This window comes from Vicia villosa, linkage group LG7 (genome assembly GCF_029867415.1).
Source record: "Vicia villosa cultivar HV-30 ecotype Madison, WI linkage group LG7, Vvil1.0, whole genome shotgun sequence".
NCBI lineage: Eukaryota > Viridiplantae > Streptophyta > Magnoliopsida > Fabales > Fabaceae > Vicia > Vicia villosa.
Genome location: NC_081186.1, coordinates 113,249,356 through 113,264,547, shown reverse-complemented (window position 1 = coordinate 113,264,547; position 15,192 = coordinate 113,249,356). Strand labels below are relative to the sequence as shown.

Sequence of the window (15,192 nt, the reverse complement as noted above, 5' to 3'; positions counted from 1 at the left end):
AATTCAAAGATAATGTGGCAAGGAACCAAAAGCTTCAGATTTATGAAAGAGGGAGTGCAAAGCTCAATGTGTCGGTGTCGGGTGATTAGAGTTTGTAAAGATACAAGACTAACTCTCCACTTTACCTAGGCAAATCACACACACACACACTTTTAACCCTTTGAAAAGCCTATCTTCTTTTATGAAAATCACCTAAAATGTTTAAAAAGCTTAGCTAATTAATCAGAGAACTATTTAATCATTTAGAAGCATGTTTTACAAAAGGATAGTCGATTATACCTAAATAACACTCGATTATCTCACTTTGCAATGCCTAAAATTGACTGGAGCATTTCATTAATGATTGGAAACTGCTAGACATCAAAACCTTCCATTTTGGGGTGATATAATCGATTATGCCCTTGGGATAATTGATTAGGCTCATTGATTGTTTCCATACCTGATCCACATTTTATCATATAAATAGAGATATTCTTTCTCATTTCTAACAAACCACAAAACATATTTGAGATAAATTTATCTAACTCTCCTCTCTTTTTTTAAAATTTATTTTATCATATGTTCCTTAGTGCTTTCTAGAGTGGAATCTTTATATATGTGAGGTTGTATGGTCTAGTATAAGGAAAATATTGTAAATTATTATTAGGAGAAATTTTGTTTTGGTTGTGAACGAAACCAAGTCAAAAAGCTCTTGTTTGGTTTTTATGGTAAACCAAGTAAAACCTCTATTTGGTTGGAGAGGTCTATGTAGTTAAAGTTCTCAGTCGTTTTTTGAGCTTAGCCTGCTGTTAAAAGATCTCAGTTGGTTATGGAGTTCTCTGTAATTAAAACTCTGAGTTGGCTGAGAAGTTAGACAATGAAAAACTCCAATAGTTGTATAAGAAGTTTTGTGGGCATATCTTCACAAAAGCTCACATCATAGTGGAAAATCTCAAGAAGAGACTCTTGGGGGGTGAAATATGTCACTTTAATAGACCAAACCTCGATAATTTTGGTGATTTTATCTCATCCTTTAACTATTTACTGTCCATTCATTTTTTTGGTTGAAATATTATTTTCTTATTAAAAGCACAATCATCGATATCGTTTTTGTTTTAATGATTTGTCAATTCATGTGTATGTGCATTATTTGATTTATCGCGTGTTTTTAATTTGTTTGAATTCATTTGTATTCATTAGCTTCGGCTATGTTTAGTATTGTACCTTTGAGACCCCCCTCATTCAATAAATTAGTAGTTGTATCCATGATAATAATCCTTTTTTAGCCTAGATGTTTTATTCAAGTTAATATAATGAGTGTAGCTTGAATAACAAGTTAGAATACTTTAAACAAGGTTGTTGTGAAGCTTGATTTGAATCATACATATTGTGACTCGAATCATACCCTTCTTTGAAATTGAGAATTTTCCATTGTCTCATTTGATTTGAATCACGAGAGTTTGTGATTCGTACCACAACACTCTTTGACTCGAATCATAAGAAGTAGGTGATTTGAATCATGTCACCAATACTTTCCAAACTTTGATTCAAGTCACTGTTTCTTTGATTAAAATTATAACCTCGTGATTTGACAAAAAACTAATTGTCTCTTGTTTTTCTTTTGTGTTCCTACCCTCTAGAACCTCGTTATTTTCTCCTATTTTCTGTCTACCATACATATAGACAGAGTGTGTGACCATAACACATAACTTCTTGTTACCTAGTTTATTTGTGTTTGTTGTAGAAAAAAATTAAGAGAGGAGAGTTGATCAATCATGAATTATCAACAATTCCACGTAACAGAGCCAAAAACTTGATGGACTAAACTAGCAAGTGTACCAATGTCGTCGAAGTAATAAATAATTCGTCTCCACATGGATTGCGAATAAAAATAAGGAAATTATAGTGTGAATTAAACTACTTAATTGAGGGGAGGTTTTTTATAGCAATTTGGTAAAAAATAAGAACGAGAAAATTAACGAATTAGAGTTCGATTAGGAAAGGCGATTAGATCTTTTATAATGAATCCTATAATTAATTCCCTAAACCCTAAACCCTAAACCCTAAACCCTAGAATAACAGTTATGTTAAAATATCATGGCGGATTAACAAGGCCATTATACCCAATTCCTCGCGATACAACTCACTAATTTATACAATAATTCCCTAATTCATATGCGAATTATGTGTTAAACTAGGCGTCATAAAGTCCATATTTCTCACTTCTTTGCAACTTTGTTTAATTTTTCCACATATTTGCTTGACTTTGGCTCATTATTCTTCCAATTTCATCGAAATTACTCGCCAATTTTATGTGATCATAAAGTGTCATAAAGGGGATAGGAGTGGTACGTGAGTAAAGTAGTGAAGTAAAGAAACAAATAGAAGCAAGAGAAACTCAAAAATGAGGATGATTCAGGGACATTATACCCAAATAGAAAGAGAAGGTGGCGGAATCAGATGTCACTAGAGCTTAGAAAAGGAAGAAAATGTTTGCAAAGAAACGTAAGTCTCAATTATGAGAGGGAACGAAAATTGTTTTAATGGCCAAGAAAACCTTCATATAATGGAGCAAGAAGAAGAAATCAAGAAACATAATGAAAGAAAATGGGAAGATGAAAAAAATGCTTGGATTTCACCTCGAAAATATAACAACACTTGAGTGCACATAAGTACCCTATAAGGAAGTTCTACTCCCTAACCTACAAACCTAGGGACACGTCCAAAGAGAACCTACAAAACATCTCAATGATGAGATTATCATTTAATGCAATTGTCCTCAAATATCTTCCATTTCTTAACATAAGATCCCAACTATGGATACCCAACCTATCTTCCATTTATCAGATCACCATATAGCATAATTGTTATTCTTCTTTTTAATACCCAACCATACATTGCATATGTTGTAATAGTTGAACCAACATATGAGCAATCCAACAAATCTTCACTATGCTACTGCAAAGTAGCTAAAACTATCACTCATTCAAAGGTTCTTTTACTCTTTTCTTCTTCTCCATTACAATTGAAGACATTCTCTAATTCTGATTAGACAGCAATAGCTTTCACAGTTTGAAATAAGATCATGACATACAAAAATGAAACTTAACATTATTCATATTTTCATATCACAAACATTACAATTATACATAAGGACTCATACCACATCTCACTCTTAACATACAATACTTACAGTGTTGAGAATCACTTATTATTCAGTAGAGTTATCACATGACACTTTGGGAGTTACTGATCTATGTCTCTTTGTCTTCACTTTCTTACTCTTCCTACTTTTGGCTAACTTATTCTCCAAATCTTTCACTCTCCCAGTCAAATTTGATATTACACTTAATCGTTCATTCCCAGCTCCAAGTAACTCCTTCATCATCTTCCTTAGCTTCTCATTCTCTTCCAATAACATCATGTTACCATTCAACTCTGCATTATGCTTGGTAGCAGATAAATCTACCGATGGTTCAGTTTCCTTCTTGGCCAAAGTTTCTGTGTTTTTAGCATCACCAATGTTTGTTTCTCTAGCAACAGATTCTTGAACATCAAGATGTGTTTCTTGCTGTGCAAGCTTCTCTTCTGGTTTATTTTCATTCAACATGATGCTTGCTACATCATTTGTTTCTTCATTCCCAAGAGATGGTTTCTTAGTATTATTCTCATTTCCCTCTCCTGATTCTTCTGTTTCCATTGGTGCATTCACTTTGAGTTCATCAACTAGTTTCTGGAACTCAATCTTTACCCACCATCTGATTCCTCACTAGACTGCACCCCTTCATTTTCTTCAACCAGTGGCTGCTCTAGTTCAGTATCTTTTTCTTTATAGTCAGTTCTCTCTGCTTCAGATTTCTCTGCATTCTCATCAAGCAGTTCTTTAATAAATACCTCTTTTTCAGCAGTATTAGTCTCTTCAGATGTGGCAGCGTCTTCATCATCGAGTACTCCCACCGGAAGCTCCTTCATAAGCATTTCAGAATCTAACCTTTCCCTTGCAGAATCTTCGGTGGTATCTTCATCAATAACTCCCACAGGAAGTTCTTTAAATGCAGTCATATTGAGTTTATCAACCTCAATAGGAATGTCAATGACCTCCGATTCCAATTCCACGTCCATTTTATCGGAAAAGTTACTTGTGGAATCCATCGCGTCAACAGAAACCACTGGGGTGATATCCAGATTAACTGATCCATAACCAACATGGGACTGAGATTCACTTGCACCTTCCACATCCAACATGCAGAATTGATCTTGAGGTTTTCCATCACTAATACCTTCAGATGAATCTTTTTGTGATGCCACTTTCTCTTCTTGTTGCTCTTAGTTATGTTCTTCATTCAGATCATTCTGCAGAGATATTTCAAGGTGTTTCTTAGCATCTAAGTCCTGCATCTGATCCTGAGATGAATATTTTGGTGATGCCACTTTCTCTTCTTGTTGCTCTTGGTGATGCTCTCCATTTTGAGATGTTTCAAGGTGTTTCTTAGGACCTGACTCCTGCATTTGCTGCTGAGGAGGATTCTTCACTGTTATAGAATCAAGCTTTTCCTGCAAAGTCACAAGCTCTCTTGCCAGTGACTTTCTGATTTCCCTTAAACTTGGATGCAAACCCTAAAATATATAATGATTAAAAGTTAGTACCACATTGAAGAAGGAACAAAAACCATATCAGACATCATTTATAATAGACCAGATAGTGAAATTTGTTAGCTATCTCAGATTCACATACCTGTATAGTATCCAATTTCAACAATAGTCTCCTTATGGTCTCTCCAATGGCAACTTTCTCCTTGTCATCAATTTGAAGATTAGAAGAATCTCCAAAAGCCTCAATGCGATCCTTAACATTAGTCACCTCTTTACTGACTTCAGCTATCTGCCTCAGTTTCTTTAATGGCTGTGATTTTCGTACTAGATAACCATGATAAGCAGTTTGTATCACAACAGCAGCATCTGCATCCAATAAAACTCGTCTTTCTTCTTTACCATCTTCATGAATTGCTGTGTTTGCGGCCATGTTTTCATCAGTCTTTGTTTGGGATACCTGAATTGGCGAACATGGCTCAGTCTTGTCTGTCATGCTGTTCGAAGGAGTGTTTCTTGTTTCACAAGCTATTTCTTTGGGATACTTTGATTATTTTTTTGCTTGAAATTTGTAATTGATGTGTTACTTGTAATATAAGAACATGAATTACCAAAGGTAACTCGTTATTGGAAAATGACATATTTAAATTGATTTATTTAAATTTATCTATTGACATGTGTATTTCTTAAATTATTTAAAAGACCGTATGAAAACAATTTATGGTTTGATTATATATATAGAAAAAATTTATGCATAAATAATTAATATTCATTTGTGATTATTTATGACTTTTGAGTACACACTTTTTTAATGGCAAACTAATATATTATAAGGAGGTGAAAATCACCAAAGTATAAATATAGACTGCTGCAAAGCTTAAGAAACGTCTAGCAGGCTATCGAAAAACAAATAAAATATAACAAAAAAAATAACAACCATCAAAACAACATAACAATAATTAATTAAAGTGCTACTCTATCCCCCAAATGTAAATCGAATTATCAAATTGAGTAGCAGAAATTCCATGTGTTATCGACTATTATTTTTTATTGTTTGAGTGTCATTTGTATGATTGTCATTATTCTTCTTCCTTACACAGTAAAGACATGGTGTACTTTGAATTATTCTATCAGTTATTCACAACAATTTTGGTTGCGGTTTTGTAGCTCAAAACAAACTTCAAGTCTCTCATATCTCTTCTAGCCACCAACTTGCATATTTGCTTACCAAATTGTTTCCATGAGCACAACGGAAATTGCTTATTTTCAAGATTGAAGTTGTTGATCTATCCTCCATGTTTAGTAGTTAGTTAGGATTTGTTATGGAAGTAAGTTAGTTTGTTAACTAACTTCATCTTGTTGTCTCCAATATAAATGATCATTCTTCCATTAATCTCTTATGTAGTTCTCATTCTTTCATTAATAGATAGGAGTTTCTTCACTTGCAAGTTACTTCATTAACATGGTATTATCGAACAATTTCTGCATTTTCTCTTCCTATCTAATTCCTATCTTCTTTTTCCTTGATCTCTTTTTCCATGGCTCTTGTCAATTATGGTGATTTCTCAACCAATTCTTCCAATCCTTATTAGATTCTCCCTAATGAAATTCCAATCCTTGCTCTTGTTTCGCCACCATTAATTAAACAACAAGAATTATCATTCTTGGGCTCGTTCAATGTGCATTGTCTTAATCTCCAAGAACAACGAGAATTTTGTAGAGGGAACTCTTTTTAAGTCTAACGTTTCACACCCTATGTGTGCACCTTGAATAGTCATAAACCCCATAGTTCTTGCATGGATTCATTGCTCCTTAGGTGAATCCATTGTCATATTAGTTCTTTGGATTGAATAAGCAGCCAAGGTTTGATCAAACCTCATAATAGATTTTTCTCATAGTGACATATTTAAGGTTTCCGATATCCAAGAAGAGCTTTACAAGCTTCTCAAAGAAATCAAGATGTCTCTGATTACTTCACCAAGATGAAGATTATTTGGGATGAGTTAGAGAATTATCATCCAACTCCTCATTGAAAATGTTTTGTCTAATGCATTTTCAATACCATTACTTCTTTATAGGTGTATCGTGACCAAAATTATGTCATAAGCTTCCTTAAGCATCTCAATGAGAAGTTCAACGCCACTAAATCTCAGATAATTTTCATGAATCCTTTGACAAGAATTGACAATGTCTTCTCATTGGTCATTCAATAAGAAAGAGAAATTGTCATTCCTCTTCTTGATCCTCCTCCATATAATGCTTCTGACTTGTCTCAATCTCATACAACAAGTATAGCCCTCCCAACAAATAAAAATGGACAGGTAACCTAGATCACCAACACATGTCCCCTATAAACAAGTCTTTTAGTTGATTATTGGAATCACGCCATACTGAAAAAATTACTTGCTCTGTATCAGAATCATAACGTGGGAGTCATGGGTGAAAAGGTCTCCACATACTCCTATAAGATAGGTGATCAATAACTTCTCCGAGAAAATTGGGGAGCGGTTAATACCATGAAAGGGGTAAACATATTAGGCACAAGAGGCCTTTATAAATATGCCACCCCTTAATGGGAAAAGAGAGACTCCCAAGTCATACATACATACTTAACACCATACTGAGCACGATGTTCTCGACCATTTCAACACCATTACCACCAGTGAGTGTATGCCTGTTAACAGACACCCCAGGCCGTCACCAAGGCTCTTACCTCATGTGAGCATGTCTCATATAAAACCTCAAACACAACATACATGTCTTCTCTCCTTTGTGGGCAAGCCCTCAGCACCAAAACGTGTTATATACCTACTAAGGTCTCTGAGTCTCCCTGTCTCTTCACGGGGAACACGCACACCTGTATTTTTTGACTAGTACAGTGGCACCCATCGTGGAATCCCAATAAAACTAACCCTCGCATGCAACACTCAAGTGTGTCAATTTTCAAAAATACTCATTATCCATCGCATGAATGCAATTTCCCCTTAAAATAAAAAAACACTTATTCTCCTTTTAAATGCCAATTACTTTTTACGATTAATTTGAGAGGTCTTCAATTTAATACTCACAATTTTATTTTATTTATAAATCGAATAATTTAAAAAAATAATAAATACATATTCCACAAAACTTTAGGAAAATAATATTTGGTGTATAAATATGAAGCATACCATCTGTGATCTAAAGACACATATTAAAGACTCAACAAATAATAGTTATATCTTGAGGACTAAAATTTTTAATGTTCAATAACAAAGATTATATGTAGCACTAAGCACATGTTAGTATAGCACTCTAACAAGTGGCTTAAAACACATGTTAGTATATCCCTCTAGTTGAGACATAAATGAACTAATTTTTCACTTGCTCACCAACTCCCCATGCTTATCTAAACAAAAGAAACTCTCACAACTAACCTTTAATAGCATGTGCACGAAGGACGTGGATTCATTATGTACCACAAGGCTTGGATTCTCACACCAAACAAACATACCCTCAATCTGCGCCCGTCTTTGACTCGTGTTCTCAGTTCTCACACCATACAATTTGGTATCTTCATTCACCGAGTTACCAAACCATTTTGTTAAATTTCTCTCTTCTTTTAAGTACTAGGTTGGAATGAAATATACTTCCTCATTCTTAATTTACAAAACTTTGGATTCAATGGTATAACACTTAGATTAAATGGTAAGGGATTTATTTCGGCTTAATTGAAAACTTTGGATTTAAATATAAGAGTGTTAAATTTTCTTGAAGAAGAATTCGATTCTCATTTTATCATTTTCGCAACAAAATTTAGAAGACAATAATACACCCATGAATATATATATATATAGCATTGAATGCACGGTTTTATCTAAAAATATAGTATGAATCTTAAATTTCCCGTAACATAATCAATATCTTACCGAAAAAAATAACTAATAAATATTTGGTTGTTAACTAAAAAAATCCGATAAATTATACCGTTTTTCTAAGGGTCTGTTTGGTTCAAATGAAGGGGAAGGGAGAAATTTTAATGGGGGGAGAGAATTTTTTTTAATTAGATAAGTGTTTGGTTCAAACGAGAGGAGGGAAAGAGAGAGATTTTAATTAAAATTATGTTTGGTTGAGGAGGGGAGGAGAGGAGTTTTATTAATAATTTACATTTTTATCCTTATTATCTTATATAAGTGATACAATATGATATTCAAATGTGAAAAATTTATACATAGTAAAATTTCTAATATCGAGTGACTAAAAAGTTATAATTTACTACATAATGTTAAAAAATTGAGTTCACTTAATTCGAATAAAATGTTAAAAACAAATTAAACTATATGTTGATAACAACTTTTAAATCGCAATGAATTATTTAACACATCAAATATATAAAATAATTTATTATTAAATATAAATGATTTAAATATTTTAATAAAATAATTAAAAAAATTAAAGTGAAAGATTTAAAGTTTGATATAAAAGAAAATATGATAGGATAAATAACAAAATTAAAAAATATATATAAATAAACATAAAAGAGTTATAAAAAAAATAAAAAAAAAGTACAATAATTATGATTTATATTAAGGACAAAAATTTTAAAATAATTTGAAGGTAGAGAATAATTATAATAAATTGATAGAAGCAATCGAGAAAAATCACAAAGAAGAGAGCAATAATTTAAAAGAAAATGAATAATTTTGAAATATTTAACTAAAACTGAGGATATTATAGTAATTATAATAAGTTTTAAAATATCAATGTTCAGATTCTCTCCACTCCCCTCCAAATCCCCTTGATTTGGGGGACGCAAAAAGTGTGTTTTAGAGGTGTTTTGCTCCCCTCCCATCCCTTTCCCTTCCCTCATAAAATTTGAACCAAACACATTTAATTAGAAATATTCTCTCCTCTCCTCTCCCCTTCATCAACTCCGGACCAAACACACCCTAAAAAGTAAAAAAAAAAATTACACATAAGATATGGAATTTTCTTTTTTAGAACAAAAAATATTTGTAAAAGCATACGTGTAGGAGGAGCCCCAAGTTAAATTAAAAGGGTGGTATGACAAATTCTGTAAAGGAGGTGTTACTTTATCCACATGGAGTAAGAGTGAACAAACAAAAAAAACTATGTTTCAAAAGCTTACAAAAAAAACTAAAAAACTTGATTTTTCTCTTTTATATTTTAGAGACAATCTCCAAACACACTCAGTATATATAAATAAGGTGTTGAAAGTGAGTCACACTTCATTTATGCCAAAAACTAATTCGGGAATGCATTTCCAGAATTAACACTAGATGCTCTTGTGGTATATTTAGTTGATTGAGCTAGTTTATTCGACTCAAAGACAATTTCGGAGATGCATCTCCTAAAATGTCAAACGGGAAATTTAATAAATGACTACTCTTTCATGTTCTTCTTCATGATCAAACAGAACTATTCTATCAAAACCCTCAAAAATCATTCATCCAATCTCTATCAACTTTTGAAGCTTAAAATAGTTTTTTATCACATCAAAAGGTTAAAAAGAAGCTGCAATTTCAGGTAAAAACATCTTTTTTCTTCCACCTTTCTTGCATTAATCTAATTTATGTTGTGTAAAATGAATATTGTGTCCGAGGATGATCTTCGATTTCGGTTGCATATGTTCCAAAATTTGCATTTATGGATTTTAATTTATTATTCTGTTATGATTGTCTATAGATATGGTGCACCTTGATAATTTCGTTAAAGCTATTGTGTGTGTAGATGTTAAACCTGATGAAGTGGGTGATGATGTGAAACCGAGTGATGTCGAAGATGATGTTAAGTCGTTTGATGTCAAGGTGGATTCTAAATTGGTTGTTACCGAGGTAGATGTTCGAGAATAATTTACAACTTAATATGAGTTTGCTGAACTCAACATATGCTCAAATGGATCCACACGGAGGGCGCCAAACTTGGGTTCAATGTTATAATTGGGAGGTCTGATAATGGTTATGATAGAAGACATGAATTTGTAACAATGAGATGCCAAAGCATTGTACGTACCAACAACCTATTCGGGAGTTGAAACAAGATGACACCGTATCGAAAAAGTGTGATTGTCCTTTTAAGGTTCGTGGATACTGTAAAGCGAATAGTACATGAACATTTAATATGGCTTATGATATACATGATCATTAAGGATGTGACAAGTTAGTCGGTCATCCCATCGTATGTCCCCTTAATCCCTAGGAGAATGTGCTTGTTTATGACATGACAATAAATATGGAATGATGAACACTGATAAATCAAACACATCTATCATGATCGAGTGGGAAGTGATCAAAGAGAGATTCATGAAAGTTGATGATGATATGAAATTTCACATCAAAGAGCGGTTGAAGAAAATTGTCTATCCTGAAACCACTGATTTGAAACCACCATCGGAACTAGTTAAAACAAAGGATGCTCCTAAAACGGTCAAACCGGCCGAGAGTGACTATTTTAGAAGTGGTCTTCCTCTTACTTTAAACATGTGGACTCACATTTGCCATATTCTCCAATTCCTAAATCTAAAAAAAAAAAAAAATTGTTTTTATGGGTGCTCCCATTAGCAAACCCTCACCGCCGTTACCAAAAATCATCCACATTGAAGAGATGTCATTTTTTATTCATAAATACATTGAGCGGATTGTAAATGTTAAAGGTGACGACAACTACGATTTTTGCGCTGTTTCGGATTTGCTCGGTAAAGGAGAGAAAAACCACACATTTATCTGCCAACAACTTCTCCAAGAATTGAAGGCGCATAGGGAATTATACAAATCACAATATGAAAAAAAAGAACATTACAATGCAATTCACGATCTCTTGTTCCTTGTGTTAGTGATCCAACACTAGTTAAAAAATGGACGTGCTTTCCTGATATGGTGTGTATTGATTTGACAATATATGATTTTTTGAAAATATTTTTCCACTTCGGAGTAGGCCACCTCAAAATTCATTAGGACGCATCATGTGCATTGTATGGAATTCAAAATCACAACATTTTTTCCAAGTTTATTTGAACTTGGTCGATCACTTTATGGAAAAGACGGGAGATTTCACCAAATTGAGTGAGATTGAAAGATAATCAAATAAAAAAAGTCGAAGGCGAAGGCACAAATAAAAATAGATTTAGATGATGGCACATGTTTTGATGCATTTTAGTTTTTATCTAACTGTACATTTAGATGATGACTATTTTTTTTGTATGTACTAGTTACACCGATATAATAAAGATACAATTTGATACATATATAATACATTCAACATTAATTGTATAACAATTAAGATCAATTTTGAGAAAACTTTATGTTTCAACCTTCCCCCCACCCCCCAGCATAAAGCAGGTTTATAGAGGTTCAACTATCTTGAGCTCTAACTTATTCCTATTTTAATGTGTATTTCTTAGATGGGAATTTTTCGAGTTGGCTTGTTGTGGTCTGTTTTTATTTTTTATATTTTTTTTGCCTTGTAGCATTTATGTCTTATATCTGTATTTTTTTTAATTTCTATACTTTGTTTTGACTATTTGTCATTTATTATTAATATTATTTAGCCTTTAGAAAGAAATATTTCAGATAGCATACAATTTAGCTTTAGAGGCCACATAGCACACAATTTAGCTTAACAAATATTAGAGGCTGTTGTAGCTCCACATGATAAAGTTTAGATGTATGTCTAGCTCAATCAACAGTGTCTCACCTCATCACCTTCTAGTTGTTCTATATATAAAATAGCTTTCACCCTTTGTTACCAAACACCTCACTTTAAATTCATTGTATATATTCTTCTCTTGAGTTATCCACACAAAAAAAGCTACAAATTTTTAATTCAACATGGCTGGTTTTGTAAGACCAAGATCACAAGAAGTGGTTTTCAATATCCTAAATAATGTACAACTTTATAACATCATTGTAGACAACAATATTCCCCATCATCATACCTTTGTTGCTTTTGCATTATTTTTACTCCTTGGTTTCCTCCAATTAAAACACCCTCAAAACCCTACTCCATTTCAAATCCATCCTAACATCACTTTTGTATCCGTTTCTAGCTCTCTTGCATATTGCTTTCTCTTTTGGATTAGGCTCAAGTTTGCTATACACGTCAATGCTCTTATGGAAGTCTTTGGTTCACTCTCATTGATTTCTATGGTGTTATTGTTTCTACCAAGTAACACTCCTTGGGGAGAGTCATTGAAATACATTACCTACACAATATGGTTTGTTGCTCATGTTGTAGCATTCATAATCAAAGCCCTATGTGGTGAGCATTTGAGGAAGAAGAGGGTGGTGCCTCCAATTTTTCCATATTAAGCATATATATTTTTGGATTGAAGGTGAACTTTTTCAGAATCATTCCAACATATGTTAATTAAATAAGATGTCAGTTTTCAGTCTTCTATTATAAATCAAACATATTCATACAAAAATTAATGCATTATATCGTATAATAAGCCTAAGTGACAATGGTCACATCATAGAAGAGTGAAATATATAGATGGTTTTCTTATAAAAAATGTGATGTTTGATGTATATACACCGGTTACTTATAGGTTAAGCATATAAAATGAGACTTGTAATAAAGGTATGAGAATAAGCCGGTCTTTCAAACATATGGCCTACTTAAGACTTGGTTCCCTATCTTATTTAATAAAATGTAAATTTAAACTATTTAAAATATATATTTATTTATGGATTAAGATCAAATGATGTTAAACTTAAAATATGATACTTCTGAAAACTCTTTAACTCATATATGTATAACAAAATTTAATATTAGATTAAAAGTTATTATCATTTAAATCATATTTATAAAATTTAACAACACCTAAAAAATTATTTGACATGTCATTAAAATCCGTAAAAACTAACGCTTTAAGAAACTTTATCAAAACGATTAATTTTAGTTTATCCCTTTAACATATCAATAGATTTTTTATTGATATTAAATTTTACAAACATGATATAAAAGGATTATGATTAAATGATTATATATATATATATATATATATATATATATATATATATATATATATATATATATATATATATATATATATATATATATATATATATATATATAATCATTCAATTGAAATTGATTTTCTCAAAACATACGCAGAGTTTTTCGTTAGCAGTTTGCTGTTGATTATCTATTTGCGTGTGGCATTTTGATTCTATTGTCGTCGAGATATGTATATATTAATATTGGTAGTTCGGCATAGCGTCAATTCGCGTTTGCTTTCACTACTTTGTTTTTTTGTCACGTGATGTTACTTTTCGTTATGATATGATACATTGCGTTATGTGTTGTTCGAATTTCATTTTGACTGTGTTGATTGCGTTTTGCGCTAGCCGCTTGTTGTTGATTTGTGTTTGCATGCAACATTTCGATTTTGTTGCGTTTAAATTAAATTGAAATTTTGTAATGATGACTTTGTATTGCACGTCCTCGCGTTACATGAACTCAATTCGCTTCCTTGTGTTACAATTCGTGCACGTTAATTATGTGTGTTATGTGAACTCAATTTGTGTCATCGCATTACGTTAACTTAATTTGCGCATTTACGTTATACCATTGCGTACGAGAACTCATTTAGTACGTTAACATAATAACATTAACTTACTTCGCGCCTTTGGGTTTTGTCTTTACGTACATTATCTCAATTCGCGTCCTTGCTTTATACCTTTATGTACCTCAACTTTTTTGAAACTTTTTCATAATGAAATCAATTATTTTTTAATCAAATACTTTAAAATATTTTTACAATTAAAATTGCATAAAAAGGGAATGACCGAATGTACATTCACATGTTCCTCGAGTATCGGAGGTTTAGTGTACACTTTGCTTGAACTAATCATTTGTTTTCCGTTAAGAAAAAAACTTTAATCAAATTGGGATTAAAAAGGAAATGGACGAATATACATTCGCATGTTCCTCGAATAATCAGAGGCTTAGTGCACACTTTGCTTGAATCAGTTATTCGTCTACCCCCAAAGACAAATCTTTCATTAATCAATTGGGATTAAAAAGGGGATGGATGAATGCACATTCACTTGTTCCTCAAATATCAGAGGCTTAGTATACACTCAGTTTGAACTGATTATTCGTCTTTTATTAAGAGGGAATATGCGAATGTATGTCTGTTTGTTCCTCGAGTATTGGAGGTTTAATGTACACTTTTCTTGAACTGATTATTCATTTTCCACTTAAAATCAATTTCAACCAATCAAACTATATTTTTTTCTCTAGCGCGACCGCAAACTTTTTACAAACAAAAGATGTTTTATCCATTCTATCGAGATACAAACAACCACTTATGCCTCTCACGCACGAGCATTCAAACAACTTTTAACCACAAAAATACGACCTAAATAACATTCATAAAAATCAACCAACACACAGTTCTTTTCCACTAAGAACTATGTAGCTTTTAGTTCTCCATCGCACCTGAAGATACGTAGGAGCGAGATGCAACATCTTGTCAAGCACCCTAATAAAAAACCTAAAAATTTCTCCTTTCTTTCTTTATGTAAATAAATCAGAAGAAAACAAATAACGTAAGCTAACACTCTATTCGCAAAACTATTTAAATAGTTTTCATTGTGTACAATTGATGTGAGGGGTGCT

General features: G+C 32.4%; 3 protein-coding genes across 3 annotated transcripts; all 3 read right to left on the bottom strand.

Annotated features, from left to right (window-relative positions):
• Positions 1-3,070: 3,070 nt before the first annotated feature.
• Positions 3,071-3,807, bottom strand: LOC131616586 (uncharacterized). The gene has a single exon (XM_058887952.1). The coding sequence runs from the start codon at positions 3,677-3,679 to the stop codon at positions 3,191-3,193; it is 489 nt and encodes a 162-aa protein (XP_058743935.1). The 5' UTR covers positions 3,680-3,807; the 3' UTR covers positions 3,071-3,190.
• Positions 3,727-4,444, bottom strand: LOC131620004 (uncharacterized). The gene has a single exon (XM_058891032.1). It carries the CDS (start codon positions 4,222-4,224, stop codon positions 3,727-3,729), a length of 498 nt encoding a protein of 165 aa, XP_058747015.1. The 5' UTR covers positions 4,225-4,444.
• Positions 4,445-4,645: 201 nt separating this feature from the next.
• Positions 4,646-5,105, bottom strand: LOC131616587 (BAG family molecular chaperone regulator 6-like). The gene has a single exon (XM_058887953.1). The coding sequence runs from the start codon at positions 5,063-5,065 to the stop codon at positions 4,661-4,663; it is 405 nt and encodes a 134-aa protein (XP_058743936.1). The 5' UTR covers positions 5,066-5,105; the 3' UTR covers positions 4,646-4,660.
• Between the last annotated feature and the right edge of the window lie 10,087 nt (positions 5,106-15,192).

What these genes read in the sequence shown, in the direction of transcription:
- LOC131616586 (XM_058887952.1), bottom strand. Translation starts at nt 3,679, where the DNA reads ATGGAAACAGAAGAATCAGGAGAGGGAAATGAGAATAATACTAAGAAA.
- LOC131616587 (XM_058887953.1), bottom strand. Translation starts at nt 5,065, where the DNA reads ATGACAGACAAGACTGAGCCATGTTCGCCAATTCAGGTATCCCAAACA.
- LOC131620004 (XM_058891032.1), bottom strand. Translation starts at nt 4,224, where the DNA reads ATGTTGGATGTGGAAGGTGCAAGTGAATCTCAGTCCCATGTTGGTTAT.